This window comes from Pogona vitticeps, chromosome 2 (assembly GCF_051106095.1).
Source record: "Pogona vitticeps strain Pit_001003342236 chromosome 2, PviZW2.1, whole genome shotgun sequence".
In the NCBI taxonomy this organism is placed as follows: domain Eukaryota; kingdom Metazoa; phylum Chordata; class Lepidosauria; order Squamata; family Agamidae; genus Pogona; species Pogona vitticeps.
Genome location: NC_135784.1, coordinates 190,064,871 through 190,091,564, shown reverse-complemented (window position 1 = coordinate 190,091,564; position 26,694 = coordinate 190,064,871). Strand labels below are relative to the sequence as shown.

The window sequence follows — 26,694 nt, the reverse complement described above, 5'->3', positions numbered from 1 at the left end:
GGTTCAGGTGTCTGTTGGTTAGCCAGAACTGATAGGTTCAGGGTCTGTGCTTCAAGTTAAGGGTTCTGTGTGAACCAAACTGTATGCATGTATGAATGAAACTAAGCCACGTTACTATATCTTATTCACCTGATCATTTTATTTTTCCCTGTGTGTGATTTAAATAAACCTTGTTCTTTATTTGTTTAAAAATCCATCCCTGGTCTGTGTGACTTCTTAAAGGGAATGGTTGGTGGCAGCTTAGTTAACGTGTGGCAGATCCCAGTAGGTCTGGGTTTGTCACATTGATTGGTGTCCAGCGTGTGGGATACGACTGGTCCAGTTGTCCAGCGGTCCAGCAAAGCCTTGGCAAGTGTGCCCAGAGCAAGGGGGGTCTAGTCAGGGACAATCTGAGGCGCGTAGGTAATCTTCTAGGTGTACCTCACGGGGAGGTGCGCTAGTAGAAGAACGTGCCAACTGGGGAGACTAGATTAGGGTGCTCTGAGGCAGCCTGTTTTTGGCAGGAAAAAAGCTGAGGCAAAACTGTGAAACAGCAGTGATCTAGCCTGCCTGCTGAGAGGCCCAGCAGAGGGGGGTAGACTCTAACTCGCTACAGTTGCAAGTAGTGCTGAAGGACAGCAGCAATCTATAGGGAAAGCTGGTTCTGAGGCAAAAGAGGAAAAAAAAAAGTGGTCGTTTTATTTTGAGGCTTGACTTTTTAAAGCAGCTTGTTCTGAGGGGGGATTATGCCCTTGACTCGAAGCCAGATGGCAGAAATGGGTGAAGTGAAAGACCCCCAGGTAGACCAAGGTTCTGAGGATGAATTTGGCTCAGTGCAAGGTGACAGCACGGGAGAACAGAACCCAGAACTCAGAAAATTGCTCATAGCCCAACAGCATGAACTGAGGATGAGGCAATTTGAAATGGAGGAAAGATTAGAGAGAGAAAAAATGGAGGAAAGGGAAAGAGAGAAACAAAGGCAATTTGAGTTAGAGAGAGAGAGAATGGAAAGGGAAGAAAGATGGGAGAGAGAGAGAGAATGGCGTTTGAATTAAGAAAACTGGAAATGATGAACCAGAACAATAATAACAATAGGGATTCTGAGGGAGGCCAATTGTCTAAAGCTGACCTGAAGAAATTCCCTGTGTACCACAAGGGAGATTGTCCTGAGGTGTTCTTTTCCTTAGTGGAAAAAGCGTTTGTGGACTTCTCAGTGAGGGAAACTGAGAAGATGACCATCATGCGATCTTTAATCAGTGGTAGCCTGGCTGAGGTTTATTCAGAGATGCCACAGGAACTGATGAGAGATTTTGCAGAGTTTAAAAAACTGGTGTTTGCAAGACATGGGATAAATGCGGAACAGCTGAGGCAAAGATTCAGGTCCCTCACAAAGAAACCAGAGCAGACTTTTACCCAAGTGGGGGCCCAATTGGTGAGGCTGCTAGAGAAATGGCTATCTCAGGAGGGGACAGAGACCTTTCAGCAGCTCAAAGATTTGATAGCGCTGGAACAGTTCTATTCAGTCCTGCATGGGGAACTGAAATTCCAGGTGAGGGAAAGGAAACCGAAATCTGTGGCAGAAGCAGCCGAGATCGCAGATTTTATTTCCCAAATAAGAAAGCCCTTGCGTGAGGGGAAATCTGTAGGTAAACCCAAAGAAACCTACAGCAAGTACTCTCAGGGACCAGGGAAAAGCCAGCAAGGGGGAGGGGCCCATGGTGCAGGGAAGCCCTCAGAAATGAAACCAAGACCTCAGATTTTGGAGGGAAAACCAAAACAAGATGAGAGAGAATCAAAATACACCAGAAAATGTTATTTCTGTCAGGGAAAGGGCCATCTAATCTCAGAGTGTGAGAAATTAAAGCAGCTAAAAGGAATTGTGCCTCAGGATTCGAGTGGGACCAAGCCAAAAGCTGTGTTCTGTGTCCAGAAAGAGCAAGGCTCATTGTCACTGAGGGAGCCTGTTGCCATGGCTACTCAATCTGAAACAGCTACATCTGCTGATCAGGCTGAGGAAAATGGTCCTCTTGTAGAGGTCAGGCGCTGCCTGCTGGTGAGAACAGATTCTCAGTTGTTTGAGACAGCAGGGGTGGACGTAGGAATACTTGACCGTCAGTATCGGGGGCTGCGGGACACTTGTTCTCAGGTGACCCTGTGCCATCCAGATATTATTCCTAGGGAATATGTGATCCCAAATGAGAGCATGAAGGTGGCAGGGATTGAGGGGCAGGTGATTTCACTGCCAGTCGCGGAGGTACCTGTCAACTTTCAAGGCTGGAGGGGAGTTTGGCGGCTAGCAATTTCATCGACTCTGCCAGCAGCCGTGCTCGTGGGAAATGACCTGGCTGAACATGTGAAAAGGGTGCTAGTGATTACACGTTCACAAGCCACCACGGGGACAGTTCAGGGGGGTAATGATGAGCCCGAGACGGAAGCAGAGGGGAGTTCAGAAGCTGTGGTGGAAACCTTAACCACAGACAGCAGATTTGGACAGGAGCAAAAGGCAGACGCCACTCTCCAAAAGTGTTTTGAACAGGTGACTGACGCCCAGCTAACACCTGAAACCCCAGTGAGATTTCTGGAGAAAAAGGGGATTTTATATAGAGAGACCCTGAGGAATATCTCAAAAGGGGGAGATGGGATCAGAAGTCAGCTAGTGGTACCTGAAAAGTATCGCCCCATGATCTTACAAAGGGGGCACTCTGACATGTTTGCTGCACACTTAGGGGTGAACAAAACACAGCAGAGAATCACACAGAATTTTTACTGGCCTGACATAGGGAAGCAGATCAGGGAGTTCTGTAAACAATGTGATGTGTGTCAAAGGCAGGGGAATAACCGCGACAGGACCAAAGCAAAGTTGTGCCCTTTGCCTGTGATTGACACTCCGTTCAAATGCATAGGGGTGGATATTGTGGGACCTTTGCCCAAGGCCACAAAGAGGGGGAACAGGTTCATTCTCACCATTGTGGACCATGCCACGAGGTACCCTGAAGCCATACCCTTGACTAACATTGAAACAAACACAGTGGCAGATGCCTTGGTGGGGTATATGTCCAGGATGGGATTTGCCTCAGAAATAATCACAGATTTGGGAGCGTCATTCACATCGAAGCTCATGAAACGCTTATGGCAAATCTGTGGAATTAAGCACAAGGAAACTACTGCCTATCATCCTGAAAGTAATGGGTTAACTGAAAAGTTCAATGGGACTCTAATGCGCATGATTAGGGCTTACTTGGCAGAGAATCCAAACAATTGGGACCAGAAGCTGCAATCCCTTTTGTTTGCTTATCGATCAGTGCCACAAGCCAGTACCGGGTTCAGTCCATTTGAACTTTTATTTGGGAGAAGGGTGAAAGGGCCCCTTGATTTGATCAAACAAAATTGGGAGCAGATCACCCAGGATGACCCACAAGACGTTGTGACATACATAGACACCTTGATGAATGACCTAAAGAGAAACCTAGAGCTAGCAGCAGAGACCCTGCAAGCTCAAAAGGTCAGAAAGAAAGCTTGGGATGACCAGAAAGCCGGGGAGAGGCACTTTGACCCAGGGGAGGAAGTGCTGTGGCCTGGGCCCTGCAGAGAGAGCAAACTGCAGCTGGGTATCCCAGAAAGAAAATACTTGGGTCACATGGTAGGGGGAGGAGTGATAAAACCCCTGGAGGCCAAAATAGAAGCAGTTCGTGATTGGCCTAGACCCACCACCAAGAGAAAAGTCAAATCATTTCTTGGGTTGGTGGGCTACTACAGAAAGTTCATCCCGAGGTTTAGCGAGATTGCGGCTCCGCTGACCGATCTGACGAGGAAGAAGGCTGATGACCGCATCCCGTGGACCAGCGACTGTGAGGAGGCGTTCCAGAGGTTGAAGCAGGCGCTCATCAACTATCCAGTGCTGCGGGCTCCAAACTTCGACCGGGAGTTCATCATCTACACCGATGCGTCTAACAGCGGGGTAGGAGCAGTTCTTTGCCAGGAGGATGAGAATGGTGACCAGCATCCAGTGTCCTACCTGAGTAGGAAACTTCAAAAAGGTGAGAGACATTTGGCAACCGTGGAGAAGGAGTGTTTGGCCATAGTCTACGCGATCCAGAAGGCCAAGCCTTACATCTGGGGAAGACATTTTATTCTGTGCACTGACCATTCACCACTGCAATGGTTAAAGACAATGAAAACCCACAATAGCAAACTTATGAGGTGGGCTTTAAATCTGCAGGACTATGACTTTGAAGTGAAGGTGGTCAGAGGGTCAGTGAACTGTGTTGCTGACGCCTTGTCAAGAAGACCTGAAGAATGAAGACGGCGAAAGAAACATGGACTATGTATATATATTGATGACAAAAAGTTAAATGTACCTGTTTTTTGAACTTGGTTTGTATGAATAAAGGTAAATTGATGTAATGTATATGGTAAATGTTTAAATGCCTAATTGATATGGTTAACTTAGAATGTAAGTATAAGTAAGTATGATATGGTATGTATAACTGTTGTTGTGTGTTTTATCCAGGTTGTTTTTTGGGAAAAAGCACCTTAGCTTTCCCCCTACAAAACAACTTATAAAGAGGGGAGGTGTTACATACAGCACTGATGTTACCTGTCTGTCATGGGTTTGGAGGGAAAGTTCCATCCTATGGGGAGTGGAAGGCGGGACATCAGGAGGAGGGGCTGTACTGTATATATATGTGATGCGTGTGTGGAGAAGTTAGGAGACGCTGGGATGTGACGAAGCAGCAGCTGGGAAGAAGAAGCTGGTGTGGGAGTCTGTGTGTCAGACAGGGTACTACTGTGTGTCAGAGTACCAACCTGATAGGTTCAGGTGTCTGTTGGTTAGCCAGAACTGATAGGTTCAGGGTCTGTGCTTCAAGTTAAGGGTTCTTTGTGAACCAAACTGTATGCATGTATGAATGAAACTAAGCCACGTTACTATATCTTATTCACCTGATCATTTTATTTTTCCCTGTGTGTGATTTAAATAAACCTTGTTCTTTATTTGTTTAAAAATCCATCCCTGGTCTGTGTGACTTCTTAAAGGGAATGGTTGGTGGCAGCTTAGTTAACGTGTGGCAGATCCCAGTAGGTCTGGGTTTGTCACAACGATGTTTATACGTGATGTGTGTCCACCTCCCACTTACTAACTAGTTGCTGTTTGAAGAATAAACCAGCACTACCACCATTCTGATACCACATCACAGCAAGTAGGATTACAGATGTTTGAACAGCAGTTAAGTTCTTTCCATTGCAAAATAACCATGCATTGATTAAGACTGGTTGTGTGGGATGTCCTGTATTCCACAGAGGACTCTCTTGACTGGGTGAAATCCTGTTGCTTAGCATAGTAAATTGCTCTAATGTAGGCCCACTGAATCAGTGGGAATTTGTTGAATGAACTTCTTTGTAAGTTCTATTAACTTACATGGGCCTATTCTTATTGCGATTTACATTAGCACAGTAAGTTGTAACTAGAATAAAGGCTATATAAATACAGTAAGTGTAAATTAGAGAGGAGTTGACTGACCAAATCCCCACTGATTCAGTGGGCCTACTCTAGTGTGATCTACTTCGCTAAGTAGCAGGATTTCAGCCATTGACCTGAGCAGTTTCCTAGGATCTGACCAACATCTGTAAAACAAAGCAGATTTTTCCTTTAAAAAAATCACAAAGATAACTGGTTTTATGATTTTAATTTAGGGTTCTTTTGGAAAGACATAATCATATATTACCTCCAGCTAAATTTCTCATGTTTATTGTCAGGATTTTACCATTTACTGAGGAATCTGTACTCTCACATACCATGTTTCCCTGAAAATAAGACAGGGTCTTATATTAATTTTTGCTCCAAAAAAGCAGTAGGGCTTATTTTCAGGAGATGTTCAATTTTTTTTCATGTGCAACAATCTACGTTTATTCAAATGCAGTCATGTCATCTTCTGGTTGCTGTTCAGTGGTGGTGGGTGGGGTTTCACTTAACTAGGGCTTATTTTGGGGGTAGGGTTTATATTACGAGCACCCTGAAAAATCCTACTAGGGCTTATTTTCAGGTTAGGTCTTATTTTGAGGGAAACAGGGTAGATATTTCTTTAAATTTGGCAAGAGTATTTTGTCAAATACTTTAATTATTGTTTACTTAATATAGGTAAATGTAAGTAAATACTTTCTTGATGTATAATAGGATTTTTAGAGGTATGTATAACATCAGAGCAAATAATGACCAAAATAATCCTATGCTGTTTCTACTCAGAAGTAGGTCCCAGTGGCCAGATTCCTATTGCTAGTCCCAACTGAGAGTAGACTCATTAAGTTGCTAACTGGCAAATCAATGCTTAAATAAATCTGATTAGATCAGTGGATATTCTTTAATTTGGACTAGCAATAGCACAGTGGCCACTAGGCTAAGCATATATCTTTCACTTATGGGACTTAGCTTGATTCGGACCCACCCACACGCTGACAACAGTTCAGAGCAAACTTTTTCAAAAGGAATGCTTTGCCCAGAGAGTCACCCTGCCCACTCTAGAGGGCATAGGGAGCAATTTTGTCATGTTTTGAGAGGCTCCTCACACCCTTCAAAAACTTCATTTTTTCCAAAACATTTTGCTGCTATAGAGTGCAAAGAATGTTTTCTTTTTAAAAAAATTGTAAGAAAAAAATTGGGATGGGTTCCAGGGAGCCCCGGAATAGGAATGTGCAGCTCTTAGACCTGTAGATATTGATTTTATTTATTTATATTGCACCATTTATATGCTTTCTATACTTAATAGAGATCACCTGACCTACCATCAAGGATAGCAGCCCGAGATAATAGTGTTGTTATGATCACTGAGAACCAAAAAAGAGAGCAACTCTGCAATTGAAAAGATGGCTTTGTAGTAACCTTGGGGACTGTACAATGGCATGTAATTATTGTGGCTTTGTAGGTATCTGTGAGTGCGTAAAAGCTGGCATGAATGAAATTGCCCCATCACCTGTGCAGAGTACAGGCTGATGTCTTGTTAAGCAAGGTCCATATATTCCATTCCATGCCCTGTCACAAGAAACCTGGGCCATAATCATAGTAAATTTTGTTTATTTTGCTTTGTTGCTTAATCTCAGGAAGATCTCTCATATTTTTTATTTTTTGTTTGTTTGCTATGACTTTTAACTTTACTTTGAATATAATGAACTGTAGAGAAGCTATCAGGTCTTAGACTTTTATTATTTTTCAGATCATTTATTTCATTTACTACACAGAACTATCAAAGAACCCTTTGCCCCTTAGAATATTAATACAGTCCAAAAATCATTCTTTATCCTTTCTTTCTTTTAGAAAAATGCATGTATAAAGGGTCTTGAAAATTAATTTAAAACTCATAGAAATGTTAATTTAACAAGAAGCATATTATCTTTTCTTCCTTTTTAATTAGTTACCTTTTGCACCTCTCCTGAAGAGCTACCAATCAGTTTAGCTGTTCTATAACTCTTCTTTCAAAAAAATAATGTTTGAAAAATGTTTTTTCTATGGTTTTCATAACGCTGGGTTGTTATTTTTGTTTTGATCTATCATATGTCATAAAATTTCATTCACACATGAATGTTTTCTTTCCTTTGCATAATCTCATATTTTATTGTGTTTTTCCAAAAAGCAGAATAAGGATCTCTTTAATATAAACTTTGCTGTTCTCCCATAATATTGCTCTTGTTCAGTTGACCATTTACTGATATGAATATCTCAAAGTAAGTGGCAATATTTTGGTCAATTTTCCCCCAGGAAACAATATACCCACAAGCCTCCAATATACTTGCAAGCCCATACAACTTCTGATTTATTTGTTTCATTTTTCAGCCACCCTCCACTTTGTTCATTGTGTGGCAGAGGAGAAAGAGACAGTAAAGCAACAAAATGGGCTTTATTCATACAGCTTAGCTTATCAGACATCCATGGTAAAGAATCAATCAATCAGTCAATGCTGAAATGCAAGATAGTCCTGAGTCTCAGGCCAAGGGAATTAACAGTGCAGCTGCCAGCCTCAGTAATTCACTTTCTTGTTGCCCCCATATATTTATTCAGAAAGCAGTAGCTTTTCAGGCAAATCCAAAGAATGAAATGTATATTTCTTTCATGAATAACAAGCATAACATTTATCTACTTTCCAGTAGGGTTAGTCGTCCAAATAGGGACCCAGGTCAGCACCATCTCATTCCCTGATGGAAAGTCTATGAAATCCTGGGATAGATCATGATGATGCTTCAGAACTGGGTCAGAAAGCACTGTTTCTGGTCAACTCAACAATGCATAAAGGGTAAAATCTAGGCAAAACGGGGTAAAAACCAATCAACCAGTCAAGAAACCTGGAGAAGTTTTTTTTTCCAGGCCGCACTCTTGATACTGGATGTTGTGGGAGGCTAACTAATCATTATTGGGAGTTGTTTGCCAGTGTTGTCAGGGCTTGTACAAGAAGTACAAATCCTGTCCCCTTGCTTCTGGCTTTTTAGCGTATTGGCATTGTGTAAGTGCAGCCCACATAGAGACACCTTCATGCTGAGCCCTTAGGGACTGATGTCAAGTGGGTGGAATGAGTGGAGTTGAGTGGTCTGAGCTTTAAAGCCGCCTCAGGCACAAAAATCTTCTGCCTTCTCCAGCATTGCTCGCCCTCAGATTTGTCCCTCAGCTGAAGATCCAGCACAGTAGTTCCCTTAGCCTTCAGCTAAGGACCTGACAGACCTTCATTCAAATCATAATCAAATATGAATGAAAATCCTATAATTTATGTTTTTTATATTGAGATGTGCTCTCTATTTTAACACTTCGGGGGCTGATAAACTTGTGAATAGCCTTCTTTGGACAGGGGCACCAGTGTTGGCTCAAATGCTATCATGATGATTCTTGAAGCCATGTTCAGTGGGAAGGTCTCTTGAGGCTTGGATTCCTATGGTAGTGGTTCTTTCTACTTGCCACCTGGAAGCATTCTATAACCCTCTATTTATTTATTTGTCTATTAAAAGTGGTTTTATCCTGCCTTTCTCCTAAAAAAGAACCCAAGGCAGCTTATAGTTTAAAAAACGATATTGAGAGCTAAAAACAGTAAATTATTCAAATATTCAAGGAATGCTTCAAAAGTATGTTCTGAATGATCCATTTGATTTTTTTTAAAGAACTGTAGCTGGAAAGATAATTTATTATGTTTGCAGTTTGTGACAGTATTGTTTTTAATTATCAATTGAGCATTTAGCTTGTCTTCCATAGCACTGACGTGCTGCTATGGCTAGTATAGTGCTTTTGACATATTCAGATATTGACATAATAATGAGATACTTCTAAGAAAATGATTTGAAAGAAATTTTAAGTGCAATTCATTTTTTGCAAAAATGTTTGATGTAATTTGCTTTCTCCTGACACTGTTTTTTTTTTAATTTTGTTTTTATTACTGCCGTCTCTTTGGAATCAGCTTCAGAAACGGGAACGTTCGTGCAGAGCCTATGTCCAGGTATTTTCAATATTCTTCTACCTATGACTCTTGCATTGTGTTTACTTAGGACTCCTATGACTGCAACATCAGTAGACCCAACAAACGCAGACTAATCTCAGTGTTTAACTAGCATACATTCCAAACAATATAACAAAGAAACAGCAGGAGGGGGAAGATGAGACAAAGCATTGTTAAAAAGTATTTTTGAAGACAGAAAGAGATCACAACCAAGTACTGTATACAAAAATTCCATTTGCCAAGGGTTTTTTTCAGCAGATAAGGGTTTTCTTACGAAGGGTTACGAGGTATTTTTATTTTTGGCAAATTCGGTTTTCAGTTTTCAGAAATGATTGACACTGAGAATTCCTCTGCCCTCCTCGTGAGATCTTGAGGTGCAACTGGCTGACAGCAGCTCAAGCTGGTAAAATATTATAGTACAATGTGCTCAAAGTTGTACGTAACCTGCCATAGATGTTATAGTAACATGGAAATTTATTCTCAGTTTTAATATTCTGAACGACAGCAAGCATTTCATCTTCATCATGTCTGATTGAACTTCAGCTTGTTCAGCCCAACAGGGTAACACTTAGCATCAAGCATCTTTTCAGGGAACCCGCTGCCACATTTAGGTATGAGCAGTGTGAGAAGTTGAGCTCAGAGTGATTATTGCATACAAATTTCTTTATGAACTCAGTGGCAGTTTGAGGAGGTTCTTATCTAGAAGAGACAAACGGTACCTGGTGGCTCTGGCAAAACAGTTCCGATAGCATGGGGCATCCCATAATATCGTATTTCCCACTCTGAACCCAGCCATCAGGTCCAGAAAGATGAACAGTACTGCAATATACTAACAGATTCTGAAGAATAGTTGTTATGAGTTTTTCACGCTCTTTGGCCGTGTTCTGAAGGTTGTTCTTCCTAACGTTTCACCAGTCTCTGTGGCCGGCATCTTCAAAGGACAGGAGTAGCACTCTGAAGAATCAGGAGTTTTCCAGTCCCATTTATGGGTACACTAGGACCCCTGTATTTGCAGGGGATCAGTCCCAGTCCCCTCTGGATGCTGAAAAACACAAATTACAGGATTTACCTCGGTTAACAAAATTGATCCATCATCCAGGACATTACATAATGTGGAAATTACATAAACCAGAATGCAGATGGCCATAGCAACGGGGGGTGGCGCTAGAAACCTCCGGGCGCAATGCGTCCTTTTCATACAACGAAACCCCCCTCTTAATAAACATAAACCGAGGCATTATTTCTTACAGATTTCAGTTCATAAATTGAAAATTATGTAAACTGATGCATATGTAAACCGAGGTATGCCTGTATAGAAGACATTTATATTCTAGTAGTGAATACTATATATAGTATGGTATCTGGCTCCTTGTTGTGCTCAGTTCTGGTAACTTCATCATTAAAAATATTTATTTTGGGTATTTTTCTTTTAACGTTTTCAGGCTGTGGATAAATGAAGTAGTGGATACTGATCCTGCAGATAAGGGGTTCCTACTGCCCTTTTGGTCCTGATGAATGTAATAAGCAAAGACAACAAATCACCTGGTGTTCTAAGACTGGGCTAGAAGTTAAACTAAACTGGATAATCCAATCAGCACTGAAGATTCCCCCCCCCCCACTTTTGGCTTAGCGTGCATATTTAGCCGATGCAGCAGTCAATCTACTGGTAGTTGTTTTGTCCTTTCCGCATTCATTCCAGTGACGCTGCATCACACATCAAGCTTGTCCTGAGCTTTAAAATCAACACATTGTGGTGAATTCAGTAAACTGGAGGTCCTGAAGATTTTTCCGTGATATCACCTGTTGTTGTTTAGTCATTTAGTCGTGTCTGACTCTTTGTGACCCCATGGACCAGAGCACGCCAGGCCCTCCTGTCTTCCACTGCCTACCTGAGTTTGGTCAAATTCATGTTGGTAGCTTCGATGACACTGTCCAACCATCTCATCCTCTGCCGTCCCCTTCTCCTCCTGCCTTCACACTTTCCTACCATCAGGATCTTTTCAAAGGAGTCTTCTCATGAGATGGCAAAAGTGTTGGAGCCTCAGCTTCAGGATCTCTTCTTCTAGTGAGCACTCAGGGTTGATTTCCTTTAAAATTGATAGGTTTGTTCTCCTTGCAGTCCAGGGGACTCTCAAGAGTTTCCTCCAACACACAATTCAAAAGCATTAATTCTTCAGTGGTCAGCTTTCTTTATGGTCCAGCTCTCACTTCTGTACATCACTACAGGGAAAACCATAGCTTTGACTATTCGGACTTTTGTTGGCAAGGTGATGTCTCTGCTTTTTAAGATGCTATCGAAGTTTGTCATCACTTTGCTCCCAAGAAACAGGTGTCTTTTAATTTCGGGGCTGCTGCCACCATCTGCAGTGATCATGGAGCCCAAGAAAGTGAAATATGTCACTGCTTCCATATCTTCCCCTTCTATTTGCCAGGAGGTGATGGGACCAGTGGCCAAGATCTTAGTTTTTTTGATGTTGAGCTTCAGACCATTCTCCTCTTTCACCCTCATTACAAGGTTCTTTAATTCCTCCTCACTTTCTGCCATCAGAGTGGTATCATCTGCATATCAGAGGTCGTTGATATTTCTTCCGGCAGTCTTAATTCCGGCTTGGGATTCCTCCAGTCCAGACTTCCGCATGATGTATTCTGCATATAAGTTAAATAAGCAGGGAGACAATATACAGCCTTGTTGTACTCCTTTCCCAATTTTGAACCAATCAGTTGTTCCATATCCAGTTCTAACTGTTGCTGCTTGTCCCACGTATAAGTTTCTCAGGAGATAAATAAGGTGTTGAGGCACTCCCATTTCTTTAAGGACTTGCCATAGTTTGCTGTGGTCCACACTGTCAAAGACTTTTGCATAGTCAATGAAGCAGAAGTAGATGTTTTTCTGGAACTCTCTGACTTTCTCCATAATTCAGCACATGTTAGCAATTTGGTCCCTAGTTCCTCTGCCCCTTCAAAATCCAGCTTGTACTTCTGGAAGTTCTCGGTCCACATACTGCTGAAGCCTGCCTTGGAGAATTTTAAGCATAACCTTGCTAGCGTGGGAAATGAGTGCAATTGTACAGTCGGTATAAGCAATTTCACCTAGGTATAAGCAAAAAGTGTTGTTTGACATCTAAAAGCTCTAAAGTGGGATATCTAGTTGTAAACTAGAAAAAAAATATTTCCCGGTTCTTTTTTGTTTTCGAAAGCTAACCAGAGAAGGAGCTTCATAATGTGATGGGGGATCTCTGCAGCCCAAATCAGGCCTGTGAGCTAGAGGTTTACCTCCTCTGGTTTAAAATTACTGAACCGATCTGTTTCAATAAGGAGTTTGCTTCTGATTTCTCATTGCCAAAAACACAAGGGATGAGGAGCATCATCTAACCCCCAACACAGTTTCCATAATTTATGGATTTTATGAGGAATTATACTTTTTTTAAAAAAAATATCCTGAATCTATTGGAGTTAATTCTATTTTATGAAATGCACTTCATTGAATTCCATGGTTCTGAGGGAGAGAAAAAAGTGTATCTATTACCTCTATGTACCATAAATAAATATCTGTCATGTTTTTAGTAAAGATTCAGCTTTCTTGTGAAACAAGTCCAGGACTCCCGATTCTGACTGGATTCTGCTAGGTCAGACCCCCCCCCTTCACCTAATCTATCTGTATTTTATTTTTACCCCAATGGTATTGAAACCTGCGCAATCTACTTGTGAACGGACTTAGAGATATCAGGAGGGAGAAAATGGCTGCCACCTGCCAGTTCCTCTCCTATCCAGCAAGTACACCTTGAGCTCCTAAAGACGGAACCATCTGTAACGCTCACAGGGCTGAGGGGGAAATGCTGAAGAATATCTGTAAGCGTTATCTGTTGTGTGACAAGTAAAGCTGTGTCATTACAAAGCCTGGATATTTGGAGCAAGGGAGCGATTCTCTCTTTGCTAAGTGCACTTTTCTGGCTGTTGACAGTGATTACCTATTTCAGGCACACAGCTTTTTGTCACTGTCATTGATTCACTGTGTTCCTTTGGGGAACCATGTTAAAAACTAGTATTGCCACTTTTTTAAAAAAAGACATGTTTTCTAGTTAGGTTTTGCAGGGATACACTTGTCACTTCGTTCCAAGAGAATCTGAGGTCTGGAGGAAGGGGGCCGTCACACAACAGCCAAGTGGCAGAGGCAGGGACAGAGGAAGCGAGAGGCTGAAAGAAATGGAGACTGACAAAGGACACGTCAGTGAGGACGTGTCGTTCAGTATCCTCACATACCCCTTAACCCACCACCAAGTTTGAAGGCAGAGAACGGGGCTTCAATAAAGCAGCAATGCAAAGGTTAAAAGTTTCTATCAGGTGCAATCCTGGGTTGAAGAATGGCACTCAGTGGGCCAAAGGCTACGGAGCTATCAACCAGCAGTCCTTGTATGAACACTAATATACAGTACTATGTTACATTTGAGCAATTGGTATAGACTCACAAAGTGGGTAAATCGCTGTGCAGTACCATAAAATGTGCTTGCCTACAACTTGCCCTCCAGGCATTCATACTTTTCCTTGGCCTCTCAGTCCCCAAATTCAGATGGGGAAGATGGACAGCATAGGACCTTGTAGCTCTGGTCTATTTCTGTATGAAGCATCAGTGACTTAACTATATTTCTACAGAAGCAGACTTCAGACCTTTATTATTATAGTACTGGTGTGATTTTTTAAAACATTGTGAGCTTTCAACCTATACTAAGTCCTCATCAGGCAATGCACCAATATATTATGGATGGTGCAGGAAAAAATAGGGAAGTTCCAAATGTTCATGGCAAGTATCCATGCCATGTCTGGTTCTTAAATGTGAGTTCTAAAATGCAGGCTGCAAACGTTAAGTTGACCCCTGGATGCTGTTGATTGGATTCTCCCTCCCAGCTCACCCAGCAAAGGGCTGGCAGATATTCAGCATTTTCCCTCCCTCCCTCCCCCCATTGCCTTATTTTGAAACTCAAATGTCCTTTTTGGTCAGAGATCACACCGGAATGGCAAACCCTCTATCAGAGAATTAGAAATTCAGTTTAGTCTATCCACTAGAGCAGTGGTCTCCAACCTTGGGCCTCCAGAGGTTCTTGGACTTCAACTCCGAGAAATCCTGGCCAGCAGAGGTGGTGGTGAAGGCTTCTGGGAGTTGTAATTCAAGAACATCTGGAGGCCCAAGGTTGGGGACCACTGCACTAACGCAGTGATTCCCAACCTTGGATCCCCAGATGTTCTTGGACTACAACTCAATCCCAACCAGCACAGCTAGTGGTGAAGGCTTCTGGGAGTTTTATTCCAAGAACATCTGGGGAACCAAGGTTTGGGAATAACTGTACTAGAGAAATCCTGCGAGTTAACCCAAGCTCATGTTTTCCTCACATCAGCAGCTGGCAGGATGTGTTAAAGAGTAGGAGATAGTCCTCTTCTTACACCCTTCATTTTCCTTGTGCCGGCTTGACACAGAGGAGTGTTTGTGTGGCACACTACAGTAAGGCTGATGTTTGGGGCTGGTTTGGAACTTTAGAGAGTTGTTGGGAACAAAATGGGCAGGGGAGTTAGACCAATGTTGCCGTTAAAAGGAGATGTTCAGTGGAGCTTTAAGTACAGTACATCACTCCCATCACACATCTATTCTTGGCTTCAAATGGCATTTTCCTAGCATCACTTCAAAACAGAGAGGACGTGTGAGCGAAGGTTTGTGAGCTCAGTTGTCTTTCCTGTAAGTGAAAGTATCCATGAACACCTACCTTCTAGAGAAGGAAAGGCCAGTGACTGTGAGTATAAACAAGGATCATGTCCATCGGGTTGATCAGTACATTTCCCACACTGCTAAGATGTACTGTTTCTTGGTGCCTCTTAAAGATTTGCGAAATGTGCTGTTTTTCAGACTTAGTTTCACATTTTTCAGTATAAATAAGATCATCAATCCCATGGTGAAGGGAAACACAGCTGCATGCATTACGCTTCACGTTGTTAGCCATAATGCCATTCCCATCTCTGTCTCCCACTGTTTTAACCTAATATTTGAGATGGTAGACCATGTGTACTGTTTGAAATGGCTTGGATGTTAAGATGTGCGATTTAATTTTTTTAAGAAATCTGTTCTTTCTGGCGCGTAACAGAATTTGGAACTAACTTAATTCCTGCTTTAGTGAAGAGTCTTAATATAATATAAGATTGTATAGCCGAACATTTTTAACTTCAGATAATGTCAAGCGTTAGTGTACCTCTTCCCTATGTGTTGTGTGTATATTACCTAACTTGTACAACAAACATGTGAGGTAGGCCAGTAGCACCACCTCCAGTACTATGACCTTCACAAAGGTATGCCAGCATCTGACAGCATGTCTCTTACTTACACTAACCAGATACCAACATTGGAGAAAAGGAGAATATCTGCACCCTATAGGCTGCTCTGCTCCTTCTTTTTGGTAGCTGATCTCCACTATAGCTGATGATGTGGAGAAGGTAAAGGTCAACCGAAAAATAACAAAATGAGCCTCCCTTAGCAGGAGCCTTTCTTATCAAGCGTCTGTCTTCCTTACTTAAATAAGCAAATAACCAGACAGGCAATATCTGTGATCAGCAGTATCTGTATCACTCACTCACTTAGTTCTTAATGCTAACAAAAGAAAAGCAGATCAGCCAGAATCAGAGGTTCTGATGGGGACCTGGATCTGTGCTGTGATATTTGGGAAGCAATCCCACTGTTCTGCTCTGTCTGGGAGCGACTAATGAAAGAGTTTCTCTAACTCCCTTCTAGGATTAAGAGTGTGTGAGTGAGAAAGAATGGTGTTATCTTATACTGTCCTTCTTATTCCCTCCCCAAAGTAGCAGATCTCCCATGTGCTTCGAAGGTGTTCCTGCTTAAATCATCAATATAGAGTAGAGGTCAGGAAGAACGCAAGCAACTGCAGCAGTATAATAATAATAATAATAATAATAATAGTAATGTACAAACATGCCAATTCTAACTTACACCAGGGTTTTCTCATATGTACTGAGAAGTGGTTTGCTATGCTAGTCGTGCTATGAGATTACACAGCTTGCCCAAAGCTGCACAAGTGGCTGAGCACAAAGCCCCATCAGCCACACCTACTCCAGTGGTCTCAGCTGGCCCTCTCCCAGGAGGTACAGTGGGGTTTCAGACTCTTGGCTCTTTCTTCCACAGCCAGGCAGTCCAACTCACCAAGCTATGTCAGGTAGGTTTGTAGCTGTGTGTCAGTTGGCAAATGCCCGGGGTTCAGTTATAGAGGGTAACTACTGTCTTATTGCAATGTATAGAAAAGGTTCAGGAAATGATTCCCCTCCCCTCTTGCTTTTCTGCACAGGCCATGGTTGAAACTGTCAATAACCTGCTGCAGCCTCAGGCTTTAAATGCATGGAAAGACCTCCCTGCAAGTGATCAGCTGCGTGCAGCAACCATGTTACTGGACACGGTGGAAGAAAGCGCCTTCGTGCTAGCTGACAACCTTCTCAAGACTGACATTGTGAGAGAGAGTACTGAAAACATTCGTAAGTAGCAAAAAATAACCACTGGGAAGGATCTGTTTCATTGGCAGCTGTGTTGCTACTTGGTTGCCTGAGAGCAAGAGCTGATGGGGCACCGGTGGCTTCTTGCTTCGGGCAGCTATGGGTCTGTAAGAGGTTTTCGTGTGACCCACAGTCTGTAATTCTTCAGTAAACCTGGTCATAGTAATCGGCTAAGGAAGCAGAACACAATAGACTTTGAATAAAATTGAGTTTTATCACAAAATGCGATGAGCCCTGCTGAAGTGGAATATCTTTTATCAACTATTTCACAGGTTGCGGAAATAGTTGATAAAACTAGTGAAATTTATGTCTGTGTGTATTGCATTAATATCCCACCTTTCTGTTATAAATTCTAGGTTCTGCATGTGGCTGGCTGGCTGGCTTGACCATCCCACCCTCTCGCTCTTTTTTTTTTTTTTGTCTCTTTTATCTAGCGTAGCTAACATCATGGAATAAGAACCACCAAGCAGCCTTGCTAGAGCTTTTCGCAAAAATCTAACAAACTTGGGCTGACCTAGTTTCATCACATTTTTTTTATAAAAACGAAGAGGGGAAAAGCATAGCTGTCTTGAGCATCATTTTCATTGGAAAACATGATACAAGTGTTTGAAATAAATAAATAAATGCTGTCAGATTCATCACAGTTGCTTCAGTCTCTCTGGCTGCTGCCCTGATTGCTACAATCTGTTGCAATCCTTAGCAATCCCTGGCAATCCTTCGGTGAAATACAACCATATTTTCGCAGTAGAAGTCCAGGTCTCATAGATAAGGGAACTTCTCTTTTCAGGTCGCCAAGCTATTTGGTTTGGTTTCATTGTTTTCCTGGCTTTTCTCCCGGGTTTATTACTTATTCGTGACTTCCGCTTATCTAGAGTTCCTAGGATACTATTCTGAAAAACCAGCACATGAACTCTTTTTAAATAATATTTACCTGGGGTTATGTTAGGGATGAGAGTTCTGGATTTTTATTATGTATTTATTTATTTATTTATTTGCACTCTGGCTCCCAGAATTCACCCAGAATCCCCCAGCAGAATTCTGAGAGATGGAACCCAAAAACTGAAGGCAACAGAGGTGATTTTGGCTCCTGGGATTCACAGGACTTCACTGGTGGGGTAATTGTGTGGGAGGTGCCCTCTATAGCAGTGGTCCCCAACCTTGGGCCTCCAGATGTTCTTGGACTACAACTCCCAGAAGCCTTCACCACCACCTCTGCTGGCCAGGTTTTCTGGGAGTTGAAGTCCAAGAACATCTGGAGGCCCAAGGTTGGGGACCACTGCTCTATAGAACCTAATGGGCATCTCCCTTTCCCCAGGGGGGGAAAAAGCACTCATCCTCTTCCGTGAGATTGACACTGGAAAACCACGAATTTCTTAGACCACTAATTTCCTCTATTGTTCTTCTTTAGCAGGACACTATAGAAACTATTCATAAAACTGTTATCTTAAACAAGCACCTCAGGTCCTACACACACTGTTTGGCACAGCTATATAGGTTACAGTGACCAACTTCCAACTACACTCGTCATTTCCACACGAGTCTCACAACTGAAATTTATTGGACTTCAGTTTTCTATGGATAAATCACGTTGACAAACACTTTTAGAAGTTTGCATTTGGAGCCAAAGCAGCCTCTGACTTTAAGTGAAAAACTAAGCTGCCATGATGTACATAACCATAGCTACAAAAACGTTGTCCCTGCCTGCCTTAGTGAAGGAAGAATTAAGACAAAGCCTAGGAAAGAGTTAAGTGCTATGAGTTATTTAATCCTTCTTTCTTTTCTTCTTTCCTTCCTTCTTTCGTAAGTATACTTCCAAGTGTATTCGCGAAGGCTTTCACGGCCGGGATCTAATGGTTTTTGTGGGTTTTTCGGGCTTCTTGGCCGTGTTCTGAAAGTGGTTCTTCCTAACGTTTCGCCAATCTCTGTGGCCGGCATCTTCAGAGGACAGCACAGTTTGCTGTCCTCTGAAGATGCCGGCCACAGAGACTGGCAAAATGTTAGGAAGAACCACTTTCAGAACACGGCCAAGAAGCCCGAAAAACCCACAACAACTATACTTCCAAGCTTTGTGATCTGGGGGTGATTCATAACCCTTCTATCTTCGTTTAATTTTCCTGTGCTGTATTTTGTGTGACTTTTTTTCTTTCCCATTTCCAAAGTGCATTTTCTTTCAGCATTTGTTGACTGCTGAGGCTTTGTATTATTTCTCTGTATGCAGAGAGGATCTGTTAGTAAGACTCTGGAAGGTGGTGGGGACACATGGCTGGGTTAATAGACCAGAGATGATACAGTGATCGGAGATAAAAAAGGAAGGGCAATCAGACAATTGATAACTATCCTTTCAGATCACCAAAGGGAACTCTGGTCATTTTGTCAACAAGCCAAGGGGAGTTAGAATTCTGGTGCTTAATAGTACAATGAAAACCAGCAGTAATCCACGATCTGATCTTGAAGGAGAATGCTGACCTGACTCGCATTACCAAGACTCGGTGAATTAGCTGAGTGTCATTGATCTATCCCAGCTGAATCCTCCCAGATTCTCAGTGCAGCATCTACAAAGACTTGAACAGGCATTTTTGTAGCCTGTTGGGATAAAGGGTGCATAACATCACTGCATGTGCCTCAAAGATGGTGTTTGCAGACTTTCTTTCAAATTGTGTAAGCCTGTTTCAGGTCATGAAAGCAGGCTTATAGTGTTATCTCTAAGGGTTGCTCCTGCATCCCCATCCCACGTAACTTTCTTTGTATTTGTTTCAAGCTATAGCTCATCACCATTGATAATGGTTATGCAGAAATAAATTCTTTAATTTTGTCCGAATGAGTGTTATTTTGTAGTCATGTAAACAGTGTGTATTGAAATGGTAGATAATTTGGCTGTTCTTTTCCATTATTGTAAGAGTGTCATTTAAATTTTATATGCTTAATTGTTAGAAATTGCCCAAGTGGTTTGTATTTTTGTTCCACTCTGTATCTCTAAGAAAGACACGTGCAACCTTTATTGCCTTCAGTTTTTTAAAAAAATATTTTTCCAGCTAGAGGTCTCTTTCCTTTCTTCTTTTCCCTGCGATTAGTACCTTCCTGCTTTCCTTTTTTTTTTGTGAGGCTCTAAATCCTCAAACTGTTCAATATTCTGCTTCCTTTGGAAAAGGTTAGAATCTGGGAAAAGTAATCCTGTATGGGAAGGATTTTAAAAAACAACTCAGGTTTGCTCCAGATCTTGTCAAGGTGAGTTGTGTGCCTGGAGCTATCAAGCATCCTGAGATTCTAGTCTGGCCTTTACCTGCAGCAGATTGAGCCAGCCACCTACCAGCCTCTGTCATGCCCTGTGGGTTTCATTCCTAGTCAAGATGGCAAAGATGCTGGCATGTTCAAGCATCCTGCTTGGGCTGCACATCTCATTGGTATTCCAGCTCCTTCCCAAGGTCCCTTGTCCAGCAGAGCTCTAATCTGAGCTTTTGTACTTAATGCTGCACATCGGCAGGTGCACCACTCACCATGCCTGACATTCCCCCTCCTTGAATGAAGTTTGTCTTTGAGCCGGTATAAATCCAGGGTCCTTAGATTTTCACTGATGGATTATATCAGTAGCTATGCAGTGGCTTTCTTTTCAGACAAGTCTCAGGGTGAATGGAACTAAAGGAGGAGAAAGTCTGTAGGGTAACTTTAAAGCCTAAACATTCATTCCCAGCTGGCTGGGGAGGGACAGTCTGGACATTTAAACTAGTTAAGAAGATGCAGTTGCAGTTGCTCTTGGGAATATGTGTATTTCATGCACAGCACTGGCATACCGAAAGCCGATGGTAGAATAGGAATAGAGAGGAACAACAGATGGGGGCATGCTGCTTGGCCCGCTGCACCATTTAGAGCAAAGCAGGGAATGAAACGACAACATTATGCTCATGAGGCTTGCAATGGCAATGCAGGGGCTTATGCAAAAACCAAGAGAATACAGTACTCACTGTGAAACTCCCCATCTGTCCCTATGTGTGCTGTAAATATGATTGAGCAGGTTTTGTGCCTTTAATAGGACAAGAGCAACATCTACACAGTTGCCAAATTGTATTTTACTGCCTGTACAGCCACCCAAAAGTATGTGTGTGTGCACACGTGTGTGCATGGACAGATGCACACACACATATCCATACACACCTGGTTCTTAGTTACTGTATTACCTGTTTAGCCATGTTTTACATGGATTCTGAGCCCATTTACCTGAATTCCCCTTTTCTACTATTTCCGCAGTCAGCTGGCTCAGAAGCTGGCTTCACAAACCTTGCCTGCCCTATTTCTGTGACATCATAAGGAGCTCCCCACCACCACCAATCTCAAGATTTGGCTCTGAATCTCAGGGAATAGTTTGCTGTGGGCTTTGGCAACCTTATTGGCAGGTCACACTCTTAATTATGCTCTGTGGGAATGCCATAAGGTGCCACAGGTTTCCATTCCTTACTATTTAATTTGATATCGAACCAGCAAGAAAAGATCCTTTAGCGATTTGGAGTGTAATGCTATTAATATGCTGACAAAACAGAGAAACATTTCTGTTTCTCCTGTTCGTCTGATTGTGGGAGGCATTGAACGGTGTTGCAGAAAGGCGTTCAACAGTAGTAGTGGAAAGAATGATAAGAGGCGATTAATCTGAAGACTAAACAGAGGTGGGAGTTTTTTAAATTCAGCCCTTATGCTGGAGGTCCAGATAGCATCTGAACTACCATCCGTTTTTCCTTAGGATGATCTGCAAGCTTGCAGATTCCCTTCCTCCTATACATATCCACTGGTTTCCCTTGCTCTGGTAACATTCAGGTTACAGTTCTGCAGTGTAATATGAGGCTGCCTTTAAATAGTTAGTCCAACTGGGATGGTACAAAAATCACCGAGGGACAGTCTGCCTCTCTCACAGTTGGTGGAGTGAATTTTGCTTGTCACGAAACGACTTGCCTTCATGGTAAAGCTGGATCTGGGAGTACCCTCAAAATTCAAGTTTGTTAGCTAAGAGGGAGTCCCATCCCACCAGACTAGGCTATCTTCCTGCAGCACTTCTACGCTATTGAGATTCACTTAGGGTAGCCATCATCTAGTCCATTACCAAGCCCAGATATTGATCTAGCACTTCTATTGCTTCATTTAAATCATTTTTTAAAAAATAGTTTAAGTTAGCACAACGGTGGGATGCTGTAGTCTCCTACTCTACCTCAATGTCATGCTCCTCTTACGGGGATAACAATCTGCAGTGGAGCACTTCCTCTGTGTGGACTCTAAATGCAGGAAGAGCAGAGGTGCACTGCTAGAATAGCTTTGGGTGCCCAAGGCTCTGAAGGGTGTGTGTCTTCTGTGTGTGCAAGGGATGGGAAAATTAATGGTGATTAGAATGAAGGGGAGGGAGGGGTGGATCAAGACCTGGGGGGCGGCAAAAAAGATTGGATGGAAAATGACTGAGTAAGCACCTACTAGGTCACAAATGCAAAATACTAATAATCCAGTGATACTTACTCTAAATGGCCTTGGGTACTTGGGCTTCGCTGTACGGATACCCTACCCCTTCCTGTTTCAAGTGGGTAAGGCATTCTTACAAAGCTCTGTTGTGGGAGAAACTACACCATCCAGATGCCCAGAACATCAGAAAACAAATACATTTCTTTCTAGCTCCCTCCTTCTCTCATTTTGAGGGTATTGTATATTTGCCTGTGGTTTAGCTTTCCCTCCCCAAATTCTCTCCCCATAGTGCACCAGAGGAGAATAATAATCACTGTGCACAGGGACAGTTTGTTTACTCCAGCAGAACAGATATTCTTCTCATGCCTTTAAGACTAATTGATCAATTTTGGCATCAGTTCTTGCAGATTGTAATAAAATCACAGAATAAAAGAGTTGGAAGCAATCCCAAGGGTTGTCTAGTCCAACCTTCTGCCCAGGCCAAAGAAACCACAAGGCTATTCATTGTTTGAAAAAGTAATGGCCACAATCCTGTTGCATCTTTGCACCAACTTAACTCCATCATCATATCTTTGAGAGACAAACTGCCATAAGTTAAGAAGTCAGCCTAGGCATTATTTGTTGCATACAGAGTCATGCAGTTGGTGTGCCATGACAACTTCTCAACTTGTGGCAATTTGCCGCTGAAAGTTATGCCAATGGAGTTAACATAAGAGGGTGTGACTAACAAGATTTTCACTAGTGTAAGTTGAGGACATCTCTGTATTGTGTTGATTCTCATATCCAAATACAGAAGCTACATTTCTTCCCAGTAATTTTCCCTCCATCATATGTGTATGTAAAGATCCGATCTACAAAAGCTATTGTCCATGCATGATAAGTGAATTATTGTCCACAAAGGTACTGCCAAATACAATGATTTTGTTTTCAATGTAGCCTACTATGGACAATTTAGTTGCCTGTTTTTACATTTCGTGGTTCAGCACCTAGCTACACCAGCTCAGGAGGTGATTAAAAGGGGGTTATGTGAACAGAAGGGCCCTGAGGTCCTGTTTCTCCTAGCAGCTCTGTGCAGGAGAGTGTGTGAGTGTGATCAGCATGCTGTCATCTTGGCTTTGAGGTCTTGCACCAATACAGTGGTGCCTCGCAAGACGAATGCCTCGCAGTACGAAAAACTCGCAAGACAAATGGTTTTGGCGATGGGGTTGACGACTCGCAAGACGAATGTTCCTATGGCCATGCTTCGCAAGACAAATGTTTTCTGTTTTTTGTTCCTGCCTCATGTTTGCTGATTTTTAAATGTTTTTCTATGATGTTTAAAAAGTTAAAGTTTTTTGATTGAAATTTTTGAAATCATCTGCACAATATGTATGGCTTTAAAGAGCACTTAATAAACCCTTTGTAAACTAAATTTGACTTTGTTCTGAGTTTTTTTGCCCATAGGAACACATTAATTAGATTTCAGTGCATTCCTATGGGAAAATGCGGTTCGCAAGATGGATTTTTCGCAAGACGACATTAACCGCAGAATGAATTAAATTCGTCTTGCGAGGCACCACTGTACTTTAAGAAATGCATGATGTTTGCTTTTTTCTCCCAAAGTCTGCAATCTCTTTTTTTATTTTTGTTTATAATTCTGTATTAAGCCTGACACTCTGCCAGCTCTACCATTTCATAATTGTATTATTTTTTACTGATCTTTTATATTTCATTGATCCTCAATATCTGCAGAGTAGTTTGGGAGTCCCACTAGACTGAAGGGTAGGAAATACAGTTCCGAATAAGTGTCTGACCTGCGGGGGGTGGGGGGCTATATGGTTTGATGGTTTGCATAAAAGGTGAAGGGAATCATAACCTTCCATTGGCAGTTTTAGTGCACATTAGGGATTGGAAGGATATAAGTGGCCATCAGAATTTTTTTGAGGAAGATCATTCAATCCAAGCTTATTAGTAGTTGAAAGAGAGAATAACTATTCACCTTTCTGAGTAGCAGCTTATATCAATGATTGGTGCTTGGGGCCAAGGTGGACCCAATTCATGGAGCAAGCTTCAGAATATGTTCACTTCAGTACTTTCTACAAATGTACCCACACTAGTGGAGACAAGCCGGCTTTTGCTGCCAAAGGACATAGCAGATGGCACATGTAAATAAATAAGATTGTAGCTTCTTGTGCAACCCATTCATTGGTTAAGATGTCTTTATTTGGAGATGTAAGCGTACTTACAGCATACAGAAATCATTATGCATTTCTGATCAGTTGCATGCTTTGCAGAGATTTACATGTTTTACTGAGACTGACATGCTTTTTCACCTCTTTCGTACTAACAGAGCTGGAAGTTGCAAGGCTAAGCACAGAAGGAAACTTGGAGGACCTGAAATTTCCCCAGAATACAGGCTATGGCAGTACCATCCAGCTGTCAGCAAACACTCTAAAACAGAATGGCCGAAATGGTAAGTAGAACAGTTCCCAATTGTTGCTTTTTAAATGGTTGAGTCATGTAGGTTATTCATGTGGTTTCAGCTTCTATTTGCTGTAACCAATTCATAACCCGTATCAAGATGTCTGCCACATGTCTGCCTAGGCAAGCATGATCAGATTTGACTGACATCAGTCCCCCAGGGTGTCAGGCAGAAGTCTTTCCTAGTTGTGCTGAAATTCATGTCACAGAGCATTTGGGACCTTGTACATGCAAAGTATGTCCATCTATCACTAGGCCATTAACTAGAAGCCTGTGCATTTTCCTAGAAGATAAGTCAAACCTACCAGGTTGGTTGAAGACTCTGCTTTCAGATGCAAGTTGGGGCACAATGGCTTTTTGAGGGTGGGAGCAGCGAAGCGAAGGCTTGGCTTCAATTTGATGTAATGTTGGCTTTTTAAATCTGGTGATTATTGCTTTATTTTGTTGTAAACCACCCAGAGCCTTTGGCCAGTTGGGTGGTATATATGTCACATAAAGTAAGTAAGTAAGTAAGTAAGTAAGTAAGTAAGTAAGTAAGTAAGTAAGTAAGTAAGTAAGTAAGTAAGTAAGTAAGTAAGTAAGTAAGTAAGTAAGTAAGTAAGTAAGTAAGTAAAAGGGCTTCCTTGGCCAGTCAGGGAGTTACTGTAGTTTCTCCTTCCCTTACTACTTGGTAAAGTCAGGTGTAAAATCATAAGGGAAAAATTCACATACTTAAGCTCCTTCTTTCATCTCTTTCACTGGTATCTTCTGTGAAAGAGCAACAACTGGTGTGGACTGTGATTTGCTTAATGGCTGCTGCATCTTTCTGTGGAGGTTTAAAAGCTGTGCTTCTCCAGCTCCTAAACCATTTAACAGTCCCTGCTTTTCTTTGCCAGCCACTTCTTCATTATTCAATGTTCTGAGTAATTTTTCTTAGGAACATCAGTTGACTTTTCCTAATGGCCTGGCTTGCTCTCTCTCCAGCAGTTTCCAAATGTTCCTTCAAAATTAGAAGGCCCATCCATGCTTTGCAAATAACAAAGTGGGGTTGACCCTCTGTTTCAAAATGCTGTTTCCATGTGGATTGTCTCCATCTTTCTCACGGAAGAATTCCAGCACAGCACTGGCAGCTGTGGGGTTCTAAGTCAAAGGCTACTCACTTCACAGTGGTAAATAGCAGTACACAAATCATCTGCTGTTACCCGAAACACAACTCATATGATTACTTCCTTTGAGTCAGGCAAGGTGATTTTATTGGTACAGAATGAGCCTATAATAAACCAGGGAAACTAGATAGATTCCAGTCTTCCAGATTCCCCATTCACCTTCTAATCTGCCCACAGACATTCTCTTTAAAATACCACAGTGCAGTTGACTAGGGAACAGTTGACAAGGGAACATACCATGTCAGAGCACGCCCACTGCATCTCTTTTCCTGCTCCTTCTTGTTCTTTAGGGTCACTTCTATTGTCTCTTTTACTCCTTGGAATGTGGAAACTATAAATACATATTTTAAATTATATTGAAGATTTATTTCAAACACGGTGATGGTGCACTCTATACTTCCTATAGAGGAAGTAAGCCCATATGGGACTGTAATGAATGCTAGGGATCAGATTGTGCTGAATTGTAGAGGGGAAGGGGCAAAATGAGATAGAGTTCTCAGTAATACAAGGAGGAATTCTGGAAGTCTGGGGGGAAGGAGATGAACAAAAGAGCATAGAAGAGTTTTGAGGCAAAAGTTCGGGGTAGAATTCACAGATCGGGGAAAAGAGCCAGAGCTAGAATCTACTCTGAAACCAGTGTTTCAGGGGGAAGACTAGGGTTTAAATCCAACTCT

General features: G+C 42.1%; 1 protein-coding gene across 26 annotated transcripts in view; it reads left to right on the top strand.

Moving 5' to 3' along the window:
* The window catches only part of ADGRL3 (adhesion G protein-coupled receptor L3), a 662,256-nt gene that overhangs the window by 506,331 nt on the left and 129,231 nt on the right, over positions 1-26,694 (top strand). For all 26 annotated transcript variants that reach the window (XR_013542364.1, XR_013542366.1, XR_013542369.1 and 23 more), the window contains 3 exons: positions 9,405-9,443; positions 16,781-16,964; positions 24,745-24,867. Coding sequence is in view for 19 of the 26 variants with exons in the window: in XM_072991729.2 (XP_072847830.1) it covers positions 9,405-9,443; positions 16,781-16,964; positions 24,745-24,867 (346 nt within the window). In the remaining 7 variants the exon portion in view is untranslated. The remainder of the gene's footprint in view (positions 1-9,404; positions 9,444-16,780; positions 16,965-24,744; positions 24,868-26,694) is intronic.